The sequence below is a fragment of the Cyprinodon tularosa genome, unplaced genomic scaffold (genome assembly GCF_016077235.1).
Source record: "Cyprinodon tularosa strain WSP-4 unplaced genomic scaffold, ASM1607723v1 ctg222, whole genome shotgun sequence".
Classification (NCBI taxonomy): Eukaryota; Metazoa; Chordata; class Actinopteri; order Cyprinodontiformes; family Cyprinodontidae; genus Cyprinodon; species Cyprinodon tularosa.
Window position 1 is genome coordinate 1,740,888 of NW_024038830.1, and position 16,961 is coordinate 1,757,848.

Sequence of the window (16,961 nt, forward strand, 5' to 3'; positions counted from 1 at the left end):
TTTGAATGACAACACATAAGCTTAATAAACAAAATATTGTTTATTTTTTTTAAAGAAATATCAACAGGCCAGTGCAAATTTTAAAGTTCAACATATTTAGGAACACTAAACTCAGAAATTCAGGTAGCTCTATAGGTATAGGTAGAGCTTAATACTGCTTTTTAAACGCAAAAATGCATTACTCTCAAGTACATTCAGAACAAAAAGCCTCTGAGGCTTTAACACAATTCGTGGATTTATCAACAGTTCAACTGTTTACAAAAATAAGTCAGAAATTAAATGAAATTCAGTCCAACTCTTTATAACATTGGCCATTCAGACAGTTCAGTTCAACATAAAGTGACAGTGATTGACCTCCAATTTTTCCCATTTGAAACGCAACTGGCCAAAGGATACACATTTAACTGATTACTTCCTCTCTTTCAGCCAGTTGCTGAGACATACTAGCCTGTTCACATTTTCGGAGCTCAGGGCTGCCCTCTTCTTTTGAACTATATTACCTGCCAGGGAGAATAATCTTTCGCAGGGTACCGAAGTGGCAGGGCTGCCTAGATACTTGCGGGCCAGGACAGAGAGCTGTGGATGGGCTCTCTCATGAGTGGACCACCACTGCAGTGGGCAGTCTCTTTCACTGATGGTAGGCTCTGCCTTGTAGCGGGCCAAGGCTCCTTTGGGCCCATCTTCATCCTCTGATTCAGAGTCGGAATTATACAGCAGGAGGCTCCTCTTCCTTGCTGGCTCCTCTGTGCGTTCCGGAGTGGCTCTGCCTGGTTGTTGTTGCACCAGTGCCTCAATGCTGGTCCACACCTCTCCTCGCTCTCCTCTTGGTAGACACTTTAGGTCCTTAAGATCAGAATAAGAATCAGAATCAGGTTTGTGGTCACATTAATCAGAGATTTACAGAGTACAAGCTGGATGAAATTCATTAGTATACATGGTTTCCATCATCCAGAATCTCCTCTACTGGTTGTGCCTATGGTCAAGTCTAAACTGTCCAAATTAGAACTGCCCCAACAGCATCTTGTTTTAAAAAGAAATTAAAAATAGCATTATTCTCATCTGCCTTTGGTAATAGTTGGTTAATTATCTTCAATCCATAAAACAACATGGATTATTTTTTTCTGTTTTCATTTTTTTTTTACTCTTTAGCAGTGCTATACAAGTCATGTTGAAGTTGTTATTCCATAAGAGAGGGGAGGGGAGTTGGGCCGAGGAAATAAAAGAGTCATAAGCAATAAAAGAGAAAAATAAAGAAGACCATTACACACCTTAAAGCGAGGGTCGAGTGCTGTAGCCACTTGTAGAAATCTGTGATTTAGGGCATCCTCACGCTGAGACAGCCCCTTATCTTCTACCACAGCAATGGGTCTGCAGTCGAGAGCCGCCCAGTAAGCCAGCGCGTTGGTCATTTTCTCGGCCTTGGTCTTGCTTACCCTGCCCTTGAAGCCAGTCAACTGGTGTAGTGTGGGTTGTTTCGTCTTCCTCCCAGTTGGGCTAGCTTCCACGCTAGTATCTGCCAAGCTAGCTGCTACATGCTTTGCGTTCAAGTGATATTTGAGGCTTGATACGCTGCGGTGATAGGCGAATTCCTTGTTGCATAATTTACATATGACCGCGCTCTTATCGACTCTTCCCTCCTGTATTTTAAAACAAAATTTCCCCTGCAAAGGACCAACTAAAATGTTTTCATCTGCTTCGTCTAATTCTTCTTCTTCTTCTTATGGGATTTTATGGCGGTTGGCAGACTTGTGAATTGTGCATTACCGCCACCAACTGATATGGAGTAAAGCAAGAAAACAGGAAACGATTCACCCCCCCAAAAAAAAAAAAAAAAAAAAAAAAAAAAAAAAAAAAAAAAAAAAAAAAAAAACCTGTGTAACTTAAACCAACATAATACTAAATCACATTTGCCCATATAATTTTAATTTACTCTAGGTCATCTTAACTCTGCCAGTTTCTGATGGTCCCATCGGTCCTCCCATCATACTTCCAACCATCTCCCAGTTCAAATCTTTAATGTCCAGATATTTTTCTGCAGCCTTCACTATTATTTTGATTTTTTCCGTTTTTTTTGTTGTCTGTGCAGTACAATTAATAACTTCTACCATGAAAAGAACAAAATTTGTCTTTTTAACAATAAGTGAGTCTTCATCAATTTTTAGAGATTTCTCTAGAGGTTTGGAATTTGCTGTGTGTTGAACTGTAGGTTTGGGTTTTTCTGACTGAGATGGGATCCTTTTTGCAGCTTCAGCGTAGGTTATTCCGAGCTCAAATTTCATTTTTTTAATTTCCTCAGACCTTTTGCTTGCTTCACAGCCGCGATAGGCAGCAGTATGTTCTCCACCACAATTACAGCATTTTATTTTAGCTTCTTTTCCACATTTTCCGTACTCATGTTCTCCTGCACACCTTCCACACCTCTGTTTCCCTTTACAAACTGCTGCAATGTGACCGAATTTTTGGCATTTGAAACATCTCAATGGTGGAGGATTGTAGATTTTGACATTATAGCTTATGTAACCGATGAATACTTTGCTTGGTAATTGCTCTTCTTCGAATTTAATTAGCACAGATAAACTGTCAGATCTTTCTCCGTTTCTTGTTGTTTTTAACCGTTTTACTTCTTTTACTTTTGCACCTCTTATGTTTTCCAGAATCTCTTTTTCAGAAATTTTTAGAGGAACTCCTCCAATGACTCCCCTGCTGAACTTTTTGTTCTCCATTAAGCTGCACTGAACTCTTATCCCGTCAATTTTGTTGATCCGTATTGCTTTGCCTTGCTGGGCGCTGTCTCTGCAGATAATTAGCAGGTCTCCACTGTACAGAATTCTGGCACCTCTGACTTCTCCGACAAGTTTATTGATGGTTTTTGTTAAGTGAACCGGATTCCAATTTGTAAAAGAGTCTGCCTGATTAACGACTTTGAATATGACTTTGAATTCATTTTGTTGTGCTGTGGAATGTATGGAATGATCATCACTGGATTGTTCTGAACTAGATTCCCCTTGAACTGATCTCTGTTTTTTCCGCTTTTTCTCATTTTTTGATGTTGCTATCTTCCAACCTTCATTGTCACTATTTCCCTCTTCCATCCCACAAGAATCGCTTCCTGTTTCCTCACTACTCACGGCCCAAGACATTTCTCCATAAGCAGCTTCAAAACACGCGCCATGCACCAAACGACCATCCACATGCCAGGCCCCTTCGTCTAATTCTTCCATGGTTGTCTCTCCTTATAGTTAAAAGCAACTTTCTTCTCTGTTCTTCTTCTTCAGTTTCCGTCCGACGGTATTCTGGCCATAGTTCTAATGCTGCCCCCACAGGTGAAATAATTACTTGGGTGAAATCCCAAACGACTTCCAGGAGACTGTGGTGTGCGATTAAAATGCGTTAATTTTTTTAACGCGTTAATATTTGTGTGATTAATTAATCGAAATTAACGCGTTAATGTCCCAGCCTTAAAAAAAACACATGCAAACTTGTTAGCAATGTGCATAGCTGATCTACCCACCAGGAGCAAATCAGACTGCATTTCTAAATTTAACATAAATAGCAGGTGCCCACTTTTTTAATGAATGGATAAAACATAGGTTAATGACCAAAAAGCATACATTTATGGGAGAAGGAAGACCAAATGTTAGTCCTTACTATCCCGAAGGTGATTTATTAAATCTGAAAAAGATTGCAAGCACAGTTTTTTTTTTTTATCAATATTTAGAATTTCTGAAAATGGAGAACAAAACACAAAGATGTCTGCAGTTTATGTTGCAAGGTCATTCAGACGCAAGGACAGACAATGGAGGAAAAGAGTTTGCGAAAAAGAACAACAGTAGGATACTATTAGCAGCAGGGGCAGTTCTAGAGAGGGGCCAACAGGGGCTGATTCCCCTGTAAAATTGGCCTTGGCCGGTTATGGCCCCTGTGTTAGAGATATGAATCTAAATCAATTTCTTATTATTTGACCGGTATACAATCCTGAGTTAAAAACCTAAGTAATTGCTGTTAGTTAAATTTACAGCTTTGCTTTGACAACCATTTAAGAAGTGAAGGTGTTAAGGTGAGACTCTATCACAGTTTTCTTCTGCTACATTAGAGTAGCCTGGCCAGTCAGACTGATTTATTCAGAGCATAAGTCAGTCTAGTAAGGATTGAATACTCTCTAGTTTAAAATAGATCAGACCACTCGCAGCATGAGAGGCGAGCCGATGATCCAACAGCACTTTTTTTTTTTATCATACCAGTCAAAGTGAAGCTGGAACAAGGCGACTATTTAATTTAATACTTTATTATGTCCTGAGAGAGCTGTTTATATCATTAAACATTCAACTTTCTGCTGTAAGAGCTGTTCTATTTTAAAAAACATATATGTTTTGCTTTACATCTGTAGTTATCCGACTGGTTCTAAATTGTCCCCCCTGACTCTGTTAGTCCTGCCATTAAAATCAGGCTCTATCCACTCACACTGATATGCCATGTACACAGTGTAGGTCAGTCTGGCTGGCCAGGCTAGGGTCAAAGGACTTCGAACAGGAAAGATTATTGTAGCGGGAAGAAAAAAATCTTTATGTCAATATACCAAATAAAAAAAAAACACATTTGAGATTAATTTAAATATCCTGGCAGCATTATTAAAAAAACTACAGGGCAGCTTTGTGTTTGTTTTTTTTATTTTCATATATATTTTTTTCCACTTTTGTTTGTGGCACTTTGAGTTCCGGCCATAAATGACTCTCAGACAAGGTTTTCTGCTCTGGCTCAATTCCATTAACTTCCTGGGTGGTTCCAGACTTGGGATCCGGAACAGAGTGGGATAAAACAGAGAAAGAAGCTTTGGGTTTACTTTAAGGGATGATTGTTTCAGGAGCTTTTATCATCAGGATGGGATAAGAGGCTGCTGAGGCAAATCTAGTAGTCTGACGATGACAAATTGAAGGGTTTTGTTGAAAACAATTAAATAAGGTCAGACCTAGGCTGCTCACTGCACTGGGTGGAAGTTTTAAGCAAAGATAAATTGAAAAACACAGATCAAATAGACACTATATTTACGTTCAGACATGAAGGCAAAACATTTTTGGCATTATTAGGAGGGATGTTATGTCATTCTTCTCCAAACAGGGATTTTACTATGAATAGCAAAATCTGAGCAGTGCTGATCGAGCTTCCTGCTGTGCTTTAAGTCCAATATATGCAAGTTTTTCAGTGTTTCTGCAGCACATGCCCTAGGCATAATATGCAAACTCGTGATCTGATTCATAGGTCAGAGAGCTTAAAGTTACAGAAAAAGTATAAATGCCTGTCCTGCAAAAGAATGGACGGGAACAGCAGAATCTTATCATTCCATAGTGACTGAGTGAACAGCTGTGGAGGAGGAGGGTATAATAAGTGGGCGGGAAGGATCTCCAGGACTTGGCTCCTCGGCAGAAAAGAAAAACAGAATGGGACAGAGTGGGAGAAATGAGACAAACACATCCCACTGTGGGTCTGACATGTTATTGTAAGGTCACTTGTAAGGTCCTACATGGAGGCCCCCTCCATCCAGGAGCAGGATCTCATTTCATCAGATGCTCTTTAACACCAAGCAGCTGTCAATTAACCACAATCTGGTATTCATACGTCTGCTAAATGGAGCGAGTCAGGCTTGAGAAAGGCTCAAAGTCAATTATCATCTGAATGGTAATGGCTCAGAAGCGTCTGCAGCACTTTGTCGGAGCTGCTCCATGGTGTTCCCGGAGGTTAACAGGAGCGAGAAGGAATTTTATTTAACAGAATGCAAATCCATTCAGCCGGGCAGGAAGAGTGTGTGTGGTCTGAAAACACGCCCAGAGCCAACTACCCAAACAAGCTAATGAGGCCTTCACAAACACACACACACCCACACGCCATTATATATAAAAAAAAAAAAAAAAAAAAGTTAATCTGAGCATTATCACACAGCTGAGTGTTATAACTGCAGCAACATGTTGAGATTCCGCATGACTGTTAATTGAAGAGCTCGTTAAAATTTACTGAATGAGGGGAGAGAGCAGCTCTCAGCGAATTTATGACTCTGCTAAAACAAACACACAGGCGACCCTCCATTATTACTACTGATCACAGCTACAATCCTTTGCTTTCTGTCCACTCGGAGGGGTGAAGTCTGACACATTCTTTGCTCCGGACGCTTCCTCCGCACTGACAGGGTGTGCAGTGAGCGCTGAAAGATGCTACCATGGCCTGCTGCAATGGGACCATTGAGGGAGTTTAAGGAATACTTTTTTCCATATATTTAGGAGGGAATTGGAGCAGTAGCCTGCTGAGGTTTCTTTAATTAGACAGGTAATTCTTTAGACTTTTCTCAGCTTAACTTCAGCACGCTTAATAAAACATGCATATGCATCTAGATGCATGAGAACAGAACTCGTATTTGCTCAGCAGTTCTCACGAAAACTCACCTTCCTCTCCATCTTCTAATATATGGTAAATCCAAGGAGTGGGAGTTGTATAAAATTAATTACTGCTGCTCTGTCCAACGTGGGGGACCGGCACATACAATAATCCATCCATTGTTCTCTGCAAACAGGCCCATGCTCTGTAAATATGGAGCTGAGGAGGGCTGAGAGAGGCTGGGTGGGAGTAAAGGTCAGTCATGCCTTGTTTAATGACAGCACATTAACTTAAACCACTTCCTCTGGCTTAACGCTGGTAATAAACCAGAGGAAACACAGCAACGAGCAGGAGGAAAGATTGAGATGTGTTGTAGGAGGCAAGAGAGTTGGGTGGAAGGTGTGGAGATTTAAAAATCAGGGGCTGATGTTCTGAACAGATCCTTTTCTGTAGATCTGCTCCAAGCTCCTGAAAAATCAATTTTTTTAATGGAATAGAGCTAGAACAGCTTTGCTGCACCGTCTCACTCCTCAGGAGCTATTTAAAAAATAAGAGGTCTTCTGGGCTTATTGTTTCAGTGAAACAGCCTCATTATGCTGAGAGGAAATGGAAAACTGCAATGGAGCCAAACAGTGCTGAGATTTTAGAGCCCCTGGCACCGTGTTTATCTCATTCTACCTGATTGTTGGATGATGTAACTGCCTATAAAATGTAAACTTTCCGAGAACCAGTTTCTGAGGCTCCAACTCTCCCAGAAACCAACAAGGAACAGAAGACAACAAAAGCGCCAGCCTGTTTGTAAGTAATTGATTAGTTAGCTCGTCCTGGTGGAAAACCGCCTTTTACCATACAGTACCTCCCAACGAGCTACATAATGGTTTTTTTTTGACGAGCAACATTTTTTTTAAAAGCGCATAAAACTGAGGCAATAGATAAAAAAAAAACAGGTCTTTGAAAGTGTTTTGTTGTCAGCTTTATTTTTCTACCAGTAAATACTAAAATGATCGGTGTTCTGATGAGGTAAAGGTTCTCCAACACAAACAAAAAGTGCTAATAATTAAAACAAGGGTAGGGTTATCATTATTATGATTAAAGTCATAGGGAAGTCATATTTAAATGTCAATCATTCTGGCTTAAACATCTACATACATGTATTCTTTATCAGACTATATTGTCCCAAAATTTAGAAAATTTCAATTAAAAAAAATCCTGTCTTAAGATCTGTTTTTTTTCTTTTCGTTATCTTATTCAGGCCAGTTAGTTATAGGTAAGCTTGTATACCTAAATTCGGCCAATCATATATCTACAGTCATGTGTTAATCAAATTTTATTGGTCATAGCATCTTGATTCATATGTCGCAGCTAAAATATGCAATGGTTGAAAAAAAAAATAAGAATTAGTATTTCCTTTCCCATTGAGTTCCGTCCCAGTGTTCACGGGGATGGACGTCTGTGTCTTCAGCAGGCGTAGAGCTAACAGAACTGGCAGCGTTGCGAGGAAAGGGCTCAAACATGTACGGCTGGAAGCCTTCTACACCAAACCAAGCTTCTGGCGTCCTCTTCCATAACATCTTTGTCCCCGCTTTCTTCCTCTAAATAAAAAATGTATGACGGAGGAGACTCATCCACGACCTCCGACACAAAACTCTCCTCCTCTTGCATGTTCCCGCTGTCCATAGCGTTCCTTGACAGTGTTGTTGCTAAGTTCTATTGGGTCCCAATGCAATTTCCCATTGGGAACCTACTAGCACTAATTTTCTAACTGGTTAGCAAGATGCTTCTGACAAACCGGCCACAACCAAACGTGCTTTCGAACCATCCACCACAACAATCCCGCCCCCTTGATAAACGACCAATCGCATTCACTTTATTCACTCGTGTGAAGTCGTGCACCACTCAGGAGAATTCGGAAATGCAACAGTTGGAACGGCCGCTTCCCTACGACTTTAATAATTAAACCCCCGGTTGGCCGTACCTGATCACCATTCCCACTGAGCCAGGGTCTGTTGGAGATTTCTTCCTGCTGAAAATGTGTTTTCCTCTCCAGTGTTGCTACATGTATGGTTGGCATAAGGATTGCTGAGCCAACCAGACAATGCGCTGTCTCCTACAGCTGCACACTCAGCTAGGAGCAATGAATACACTAAGCTAAAGACACAGTTCAATCTGCTGAGTTTCCCTCGTTAAAAAAAAATCTTTCACCAAATCGAATATATATATATATAATATATATAATATAATATTCAATTGCATTTGTTAGAAACTAGGATCAACCAAAATGTATGTATTTGACTTAGAATCTGTTAGCTTGAACTAACTTCATGAAGCACCTCCAGGTTTTGAAATGTGCAGAGGTGTTAACTGAATAGTGTTTAATAATAAAAATAGTTGCTTTCAGTTTTATATAGGGCTGAGCAATTAATTGCATTAGAAATATAATGATGATTAATCACACTATATTTAACATGAGAAAGACAATAAGTTTCTCCCTTCAGCCCTTTAGCAGATCCATGCATGCAAATAGAAGTAAACACTTTTTCGCACAGTGGTTACAGTAAAGTCCTGTAAAAATGTTCTCTGGGGAAGCAAGATTTTTTTAAATTCATATTAAAAAATGGTTTAGAGGTGTGATAATCATCATAATATTGCTACCATAACAACAATTATATATAACAAGTACAGAGATAAGGAAATGTGTTATTAGTATTATTCAGACTCTCATTATTTAGCAATGTAGTGCAGCACTCAGCTGGAAAGTCTTCGCCTCAAATCAAGGCTCTTTCAGCTTTGAGTTTGCATTGTCTCCCTGTGCATGGGTGGGCTCTCTCCAGGTACTCTGGCCTTCTCCTAAAGTTCATGTTAGGTTAATTTGTCTCTCACTAAACTGCTGGTAGGAGGGAGTGTGAGTGTGCGTGTGTGTGCTGGACTGGAAGCAGCTGCAGGGTCTTCCTATTTTTCACCTAATGACCGCCAGAGATACGCAGAGCAGAAACCAACTACCGGTAGGTGTTATTGATAGTATTAAATAAGTGAATAGGATTTGCGTTAGCAAGTTGGCTGTATCAGGGTTAAGTGGAGGTTTTTGAGGACCCAAATGCAGAGGTGAGGAGGCAGAGGTGAGTCTTGTAGATTTAATAAATATCCAGAGGCAAACAGGTAGTGACGTTATGAGATGAGCCACGGCTTCGAGGCCTGTGTCGAGTAATGGAGGGGGCGTTTCCCCGAAGCGCGTGTCGAGGCGTGATTCATTTAGAGGAGGGGCCAAAATTGATGACGTCCGAGGCCTCGCTACTGTGATACCACGTGTCCGCTTCAGGAAGCGGTTCAGGAAGCGAAAGAATTTTGACAGGAATTTAAACAGCCTCAGTGTTCAGTAGGGGTGGAACGGTTCACAAAATCCACGGTTCGGTTCGGTTCACGGTTTCGTGGTCACGGTTTTCGGTTCGGTATATGTTTATTGTTACACCGAAAAAATGTTTTTTTCTAAAAATTATAAAAATTTACGAAAAAATGAAAATTTATGAAATTAATGAAAAAATCCAAATGGATTAATGGATTAATGGATTGAAATTATTTTTAATGATCCGCGGAAAACAATGGATCATTTCTGCATGTTTTGCTGCTTTGAATTTAATCACCTCGCGCATGCCCTCTACAATCTCCAAGGAACTCAGAGCGGAGCCAGAACGGAGGCTGTAGGCTTTGCTTTGTGCAGGCTGTCTGGAGCGCAGAGGAGCGGAGCGCTGACCGAGTATGTGGGATTTTGGGGTTAGCCTGACATGTTGGTCATGTTGCTGTTAGCATAAACAAAACATGTTGCACAATGCTTACACACTGTTGCACTTTTATCCACAACTTTCTTTCCGCCGTCATCGTAGGTCACTCTAAATGCAAAGTGGTCCCGTACAGCAAACCTATAAAGTGCTGCTGGCGCGTCTTCCAACTCCTGTTCTTTTCCACTCGCCATTCCGACACAATTTTCCACACCCGGCTACGCTGCTTCGCTTCTTCTTCTTCTTGTTTACTACTGGTGGTTGGCTTTGGTCGCAGTACCGCCACCTTCTGCTCTGGAGTGTAAACGCTTCGCCTATGAGAAAACGGAGCAGCGCATGAACCGAACGCCACACACGCGAACCGAACCGAGACAGTCGAACCGAACGGTTCGGACGGTTTTCATAAACCGTTCCATCCCTAGTGTTCAGTCATGATGTTGGAGATTGGAGGAGTGCTGCTGCCAGTGTGATAGAGTTTGAATAGATTCTAAGAATATATTGGTTGGAAAAACAACCAATCTGGTTGTTTAAAACTATTTTGATGAGAATAAACAATGTAATGATCAAAATCTGAGCAAGCCACCGGACACAGTTAGTGTTAGCACGTCAGCATTAAGGAGTATTTTCTCTATGGTTATCCATATTAGTAGGGTCATCTGTAAGACACAGGCTCTCACCCTTGAGGTTAAGGGTTCAAAACTTGACTTTGACTTTTGAAAGTTGCGATTAAACTTAATTATTTTGGCTAATGAGATTAATTTGCATTGGTTTGCCCTAGTAAAAATATAGATTGGGTAAAAACGCTGCCAAATTAGGTCGGTTTAGCCAAAAGATTGGTTGAACAAAACTTCCGACTGAATAAAACCAAAAAATGTGGAAAAACTAATATGTTTGAATAAAAATGACTAACACCTTTCATTTTGCTCATCATTGCCCAATTTGCACAAACACTTTCACTGTCTGTCGACCTTATTTCACTAAAATGGCAGAAAAACTGTGCACCTTAAATGATTGTTCTAAGAAATTTTACACTTAAAAAAATTACAGAAGATTTTATTAGACACACTAACAATTAAAAATTTCAATGGAACTTAAAAGGGGGAAAAAATGAAAAACGTTTGCAAAAAATCACAGATTTTATTACTAACTGTAGTTCTGCTTTACACCATTAGGTGATGACATGTTCACATGAAGCCTAATGAACTGTGGGGATCGTTGAAGCAATTTGGCCAAACGGTTCAATGCCTCATGAAGCCTCATCTCACCATCACTACAAACAAGGACAAAAATCCAAAAACGTAAAATAATGATAACCAAAAACCAAGAAAACCTCTGGGGAAAACACACATGGGGAGTAGGGAGGAGAACGACGGAGCAACAAAACAACAACCAGGAATCAGCAAACAGTGACTGAACATGAGGTGTATAAATAGGAGACTGAACAAAGACCAGGCTAATCAGCACATTGGGAGCAGGTGTGGACAGAGGAGTCTAGAAGGGAGCTAAGGAAAAAGAAACTGACACAAGAGAGCAACATAGGCCAAACAATAACTAAGAACTCAAATACAATCAAAAATACCTAGAATAACACCAATAAACTAGAAAACACAGAATGACATGAATCAAAGTATAACTGAAAACTCAAAAAAGAAAACTAAACAGAACCAAAAAGTGCAGTGGAATGACAGGCTGCTGTTTGAAAATATTTTAGACTCATTTGTTTCTTTTAATGAAACAAATATAAATATTGTTTTGGTTGTGTGGATGTGCATTATGCGCAATAAGACAAAAAAGCACTTATCCCCAGTGCACCAATCCAAAGATGCTTCAGAGATCCAGAGAAGCAACATCATCGTATTACATGCCTATCCTATCCTTTTATTATTCTAAATATATGTTTAGGCTGCATTCTTTACTGAGTGGAGCCCAGCAGTCCCTGAGACTGTCACCACATTACTGGTTCTGCTGGGACACATCACTGGCCACCTTCTGCAGCTGTATGGAGGGGGGGTGGCCAATCCAAGAGCTGCTGTAGTAAAAAAGGGAGAGGGCCCCAGAGTGTGTGTGTGTTGGGACTCCATGTGGTATGAGGGCAGGCCTCTTGTGTCAGATGTCTCCTGATGACTGACAGCAACAGGCCTAAATCCTGCCGTCTCCTCAGGTACTCAGTCCAGTTCATTTAGAGAGCAGCAGGAAAACAACATATCTGGTGGGGGGGTTTTTTATGGTCTCACACGCAGGATGTTCTTTATAATTTAATTCGCGTCTGTCAGAGATGTTCTCATTTTTATAGTGACGGTTTTACGGCTTCCCTTCCCTCTCCCTCACTATAAAGTTTGTAGTCCAGCTGCTGCTTTGAGACTGTAACACAGAACTCTGTGTATCATTGGCTCTGCTGGAAGAACTGTCAGATATTTACGGTTTGTAACTTATCATGTGCTAACCACATCTCCGCCTTGTGTGCATCTCCTTCGGCATCTGCAGCCGCTTCCAAAAAAGCAGCAGACTGTGCTAAAGCAGAAGCATCCACCGTCTCACCGGATTTTCTGACATATGTTCATCTGTAAACATGGAAAATTGCCGGCGTAATCTGATTTAGAGTTGTTTACTTTTGATTTAGTCGCGCCGTGAAAGCCCGGCTGCCAGGCTGTGAATGAGGCATTGTCTGCAGACACAGAGATCTGGGCCTCTAAAGTGCTGCCAGCTCCCGCTCCTGCCACGTCCCACACATGCAGGTACTGCGACGATCAGACACTTCTTCAGCTCCTATCATGCTGAGGAAGAGGATAGACACTTTGGCTGTTTGGTGGGGGGGAAAAAAACGCCTCAACAGTTTCAGCTTTGACTCATGCTCACTCACAGCTTCTCAGAATGGTTAGTCGCTGCTGTTGTTGAATGAAATCACAGAAACTGCTTAATGAGCTCATGAAAAACTCATTCTCACAAAACAAAACAGTTTGACAGTGGCTCCATGGAATGGTTGGACCAGGGCTTCCAAGACTGCTCAGTGCTTCAGAATAAAGCCGCCTGATGTGAAGCAGCAGGTCAGCAGCCATCGCAGAGCTGGACTCTGTTCTTTCACCCGGGAAGCTGATGGATGGTGTTTGTTTAGTTACGCTGCAGTTAAACTCAGGACAGGGGCCAACAGACCCCCCCTCTCTCCCTCCCAATGTTGACTTTGGGAAGATTTTTATTTATTTATTTTTTTTAGTTTGGACTTTTCCTGTCCTTGGATGTTTAGGAAAAAGAGCACAAGCAAGACTTTCTTCACCCTGACAGGAAACCAGTTAGTGAAGCTGGTTAATGGTGAGGAATCAGCTTTTTTGCCTATGACCATAACAAGCTTTTATAACAAACAGAACATTGGAGAACCAACCCTCACCTCTTGCACAGTCAGTCAGCAACACAGCTTCAAAGATCAGCAGCATTATCTTTAGGATGTCCATACTGTCCAAACACAGATTCATAGTCCCTAAAACAAAAAGAAAAACATGGAATGGAAGATTTTAATAACTTAACAGGAAAAATAATAGAAAAAAATCTAAATGAGTATACGCTATTTATTATAAATAACAATAATAACTAAATCAGCATGCATATAACACGTTCATGCCAGAAACACATTTTAATTTCATTACAAGTAAAAAAATAAATACCCTCGTTAGACAATAAAATTAAAATGTAAAGCAACTGTAGGAATATTTTTGGTGTAAGCTCAAAGCGTTTCCATGTATTTAAGTTGTGTAAAAAAATGGCATACCTTATATTAGAGCTTCAGCCTTGCGGCAGCCTCCTGACAGAAACTTTCTCCTGAACTTCGGCTTGAGACCATGAATAAAGCTGACAGCGGTCCACTGTCTCCTAACAGCCCAACAAGGTTGTCTCCAGCAGGCTGATATTCGGACTGTCCGGCCGTGGAAAAAACAGCGATAAAACACTTGTAAACGCAGCGGGGTAGCCAAGGGTGAAACCAGAGCTGGTCTGGTCCGTAGGACGGTCCTCAGTCCTCCTGGACAGACTGACTTGGAGCCAGAGACCCGAGCGTCGTTGACCCGCCCACAATTTTATGTATGAGCCAATCACAGACCGAGACCGCCCCACTGTTTCAGCGGCAGGCCAATGACACCCAGATGACCGGGCAAACGTCGTCGCCATATTGAGAGAGGCATTTTCATTGAAAAACACACAAATAGCTGAATAAATATTGTTATTATTACATGCCGATTAACCAGCCTTCTCTCTAGTCATTCTAAATCTTATTTTAAAAATACCTATTTTTTCCAGGTTTTTTAAAATTCAATTTTAAGTGTGTTTGCAGATTTTGTTGTCTTATTGTAGTTTTCAATGTGCTTTGGAAATAATAGATGCTTGGATTTATTTGATGATTCTACATTAGGTAAAGCCTGTCTTACTTTGGTAAAATCAGTTATAGTTCTAGATCAAATTTAACAAAGGGGGGGTCTGTGTTTTTTTCATTGGTGAAAAGAAAGAAAAAAAAAAGTTTAATAGTTCATTGATGTATTACTTGAGATGCAGAGCTAAAAAGCTGATGTGGACCCCAGATACAGCAGATAAAAAATAGGAGTGCACCAATTTATCAGCCCAAATTTCCTTAATTTTGGGAGATCGGTGATCAACTAATAAACCCAATCGTACCCATCTAAATCTGTGAAGGTCTGAAAATCAGCCACTTTCAATCAGAGGTATAGCCAGAACATTTTTATAAGGGTTGCCAGGCAATAACCCCTATAAATTGAAGGGTGGCCTAAAGCGGATCTGCACCAGAATCTTAGAGTCAATCTATACTGATCCAAAAGGATAATGAACAACCACAACATCCATATTTTCCAAATAAAGACAAACTCTAATTTCCTACAGCCTTTGCTAACAAATAGACGTATATATTTAAACATCCATCTAGATAAATAATCCTCTGCACTGTTCACACTTTGACCACTGCTGCACTTTTTGTATTTTTGTATAACTTGTGCCATTTGAAATATCAATGCAACGTTCATAAGCTGTATGTAACGCAATTTCGTTCTGTATGCACTCTGTGCATACAAAATGACAAATAAAGAAGTCTAAGTCTAAAAGGTATAGAGGATACATTTCTTTCAGGTTTGAGTTCTGGGCCGAACATCTTTTCCATTGCCATTTCTTACCTACTTTTATCAATAATGATCCTGCATAAATTTGATATTTACTACAAAAATCTACAAAAGTTGTTTATTTACTAAGTTTTTATTAGAATAGTTATTTATCTATGACTTAACTGAACACTGACTTGCATTTTCTCTTTACCCCATATAACACAAACTCTAGTACTGAAAAGAGCATGAATTCTTTACTTATCTTTAATGTTAGTATATTGATGTGCATAATTAACCACAGTTTTTTTTTTTTTGTTGACAAGTAATTGTTAATCAATGAAAAATTTAAATATCTTGAATATTGAGAGTATTACTGTAGTATAATTTCAGAGTATTACTGCTGACACTGTCAGTATTATGGAGGGAAATAATGGTAGGGGTGGCCACAGGGGTGCCCCCCCCCCAGCTCCGCCCCTGCTGTCAATGCTCTAAACTTTTAATCTGTGTCTGAGAATGTTATGTTATGCAGTTATAACAATATTTTCCTATTTTAAAGGTACTGCCCTCTTTTCAATAAGATAAGACAGAAACATTAAAGTAGCATTGTGATCAACAACTATCAAGAAAATATCAGTATTGCTCAAAACTGGAATCGGCATATTAGGCCTTTTAAAGATAATCGTGATGCTATATCAACAGCACCTTTATTTTGAAATCATTGTTAAAATTAATTTCAAAGGGAGAAAAATAAAAGAGATCCAACAAACCAATCAGACATGGTTTCTTCTACATATAACCATAAGAAATGTATTTAATGTTTTGACTTTAATAAAGAGGCCTGGACCAGTTATAAAGGGGCACTGGCCCCTGCAGGCCCCTGTCTCATGAACCACCCAAGACTAAAACATCTACTCTAATCACCAAATAAGGCTCATAGAACAAAACAGCAAAAACTTAATGTAATTTAATTTTTATTTTACAGCCAAAGCAGAACTGATTTTCTTGACATACTTCTATAACTTAACTAAAGCCAGTTGAAATAATTTGAATTACATAGTGCTATATGCAAATTCTTTAGTCCTTTGGTTTGCATATATTGCCAGATTTTATCTTTAGCACCAATGCTAGCTCTAAAATTGACGTTAACTAATGGAGTTTTAGAAAATCCAATTTCTAGACAGTCCTGTATCAGCAGTGATAACTTGCCTCCAATAATATGGCGGCATGGCAAACGTATCATTTCTCCGGAGCGCTCGTCACCCGAGAGCTGTCAGCCTGATGTACGAGATTCATAAAGTATAATCTACACTGTTGTGCGGGGAACAGTTAATGAAAAATAAGGGAAGAAAACGTTGGGAGGGAAAAAAAAGGCATATTTGAAACCTCTGCAGTAACCTAAAAATATCCCAGACTTAGCTTGGACTGCCCCCTGCTGGTAGATAATCATCTTGCAAGCAGTTAATAATCTATCAATATTCATTATCTTACAAATGTATATTTTTTAGAATAACCAAGTTTCCAAAACGTTTAAGAAGCATATAAAAATAAATTGAACAATAAGAAAATAATTAGTGGGGCATATATAGAAATATTGAAGCAACATTTCAAGGTATGGACTGTTTCTGTGGTAAGGGCTTTTCTCTGAGCAGTCTTTCAGCTCACATAAATTACAAATCAAATAGAGTGACAAAAAATATATATTTATTCTGCTTTTATTAAACTACAATACATT

General features: G+C 39.8%; 1 protein-coding gene across 1 annotated transcript in view; it reads right to left on the reverse strand.

Moving 5' to 3' along the window:
* Window positions 1–14,175, reverse strand: part of LOC119784237 (fibroblast growth factor receptor-like 1) — a 48,162-nt gene extending 33,987 nt beyond the window's left edge. Inside the window, exons 1-2 of the mRNA XM_038286193.1 lie at window positions 13,897–14,175; window positions 13,519–13,608 (exon numbers count right to left, since the gene is read on the reverse strand). Coding sequence (XP_038142121.1) covers window positions 13,519–13,603 — 85 coding nt within the window. The 5' untranslated portion in view covers window positions 13,604–13,608; window positions 13,897–14,175. The remainder of the gene's footprint in view (window positions 1–13,518; window positions 13,609–13,896) is intronic.
* Between the last annotated feature and the right edge of the window lie 2,786 nt (window positions 14,176–16,961).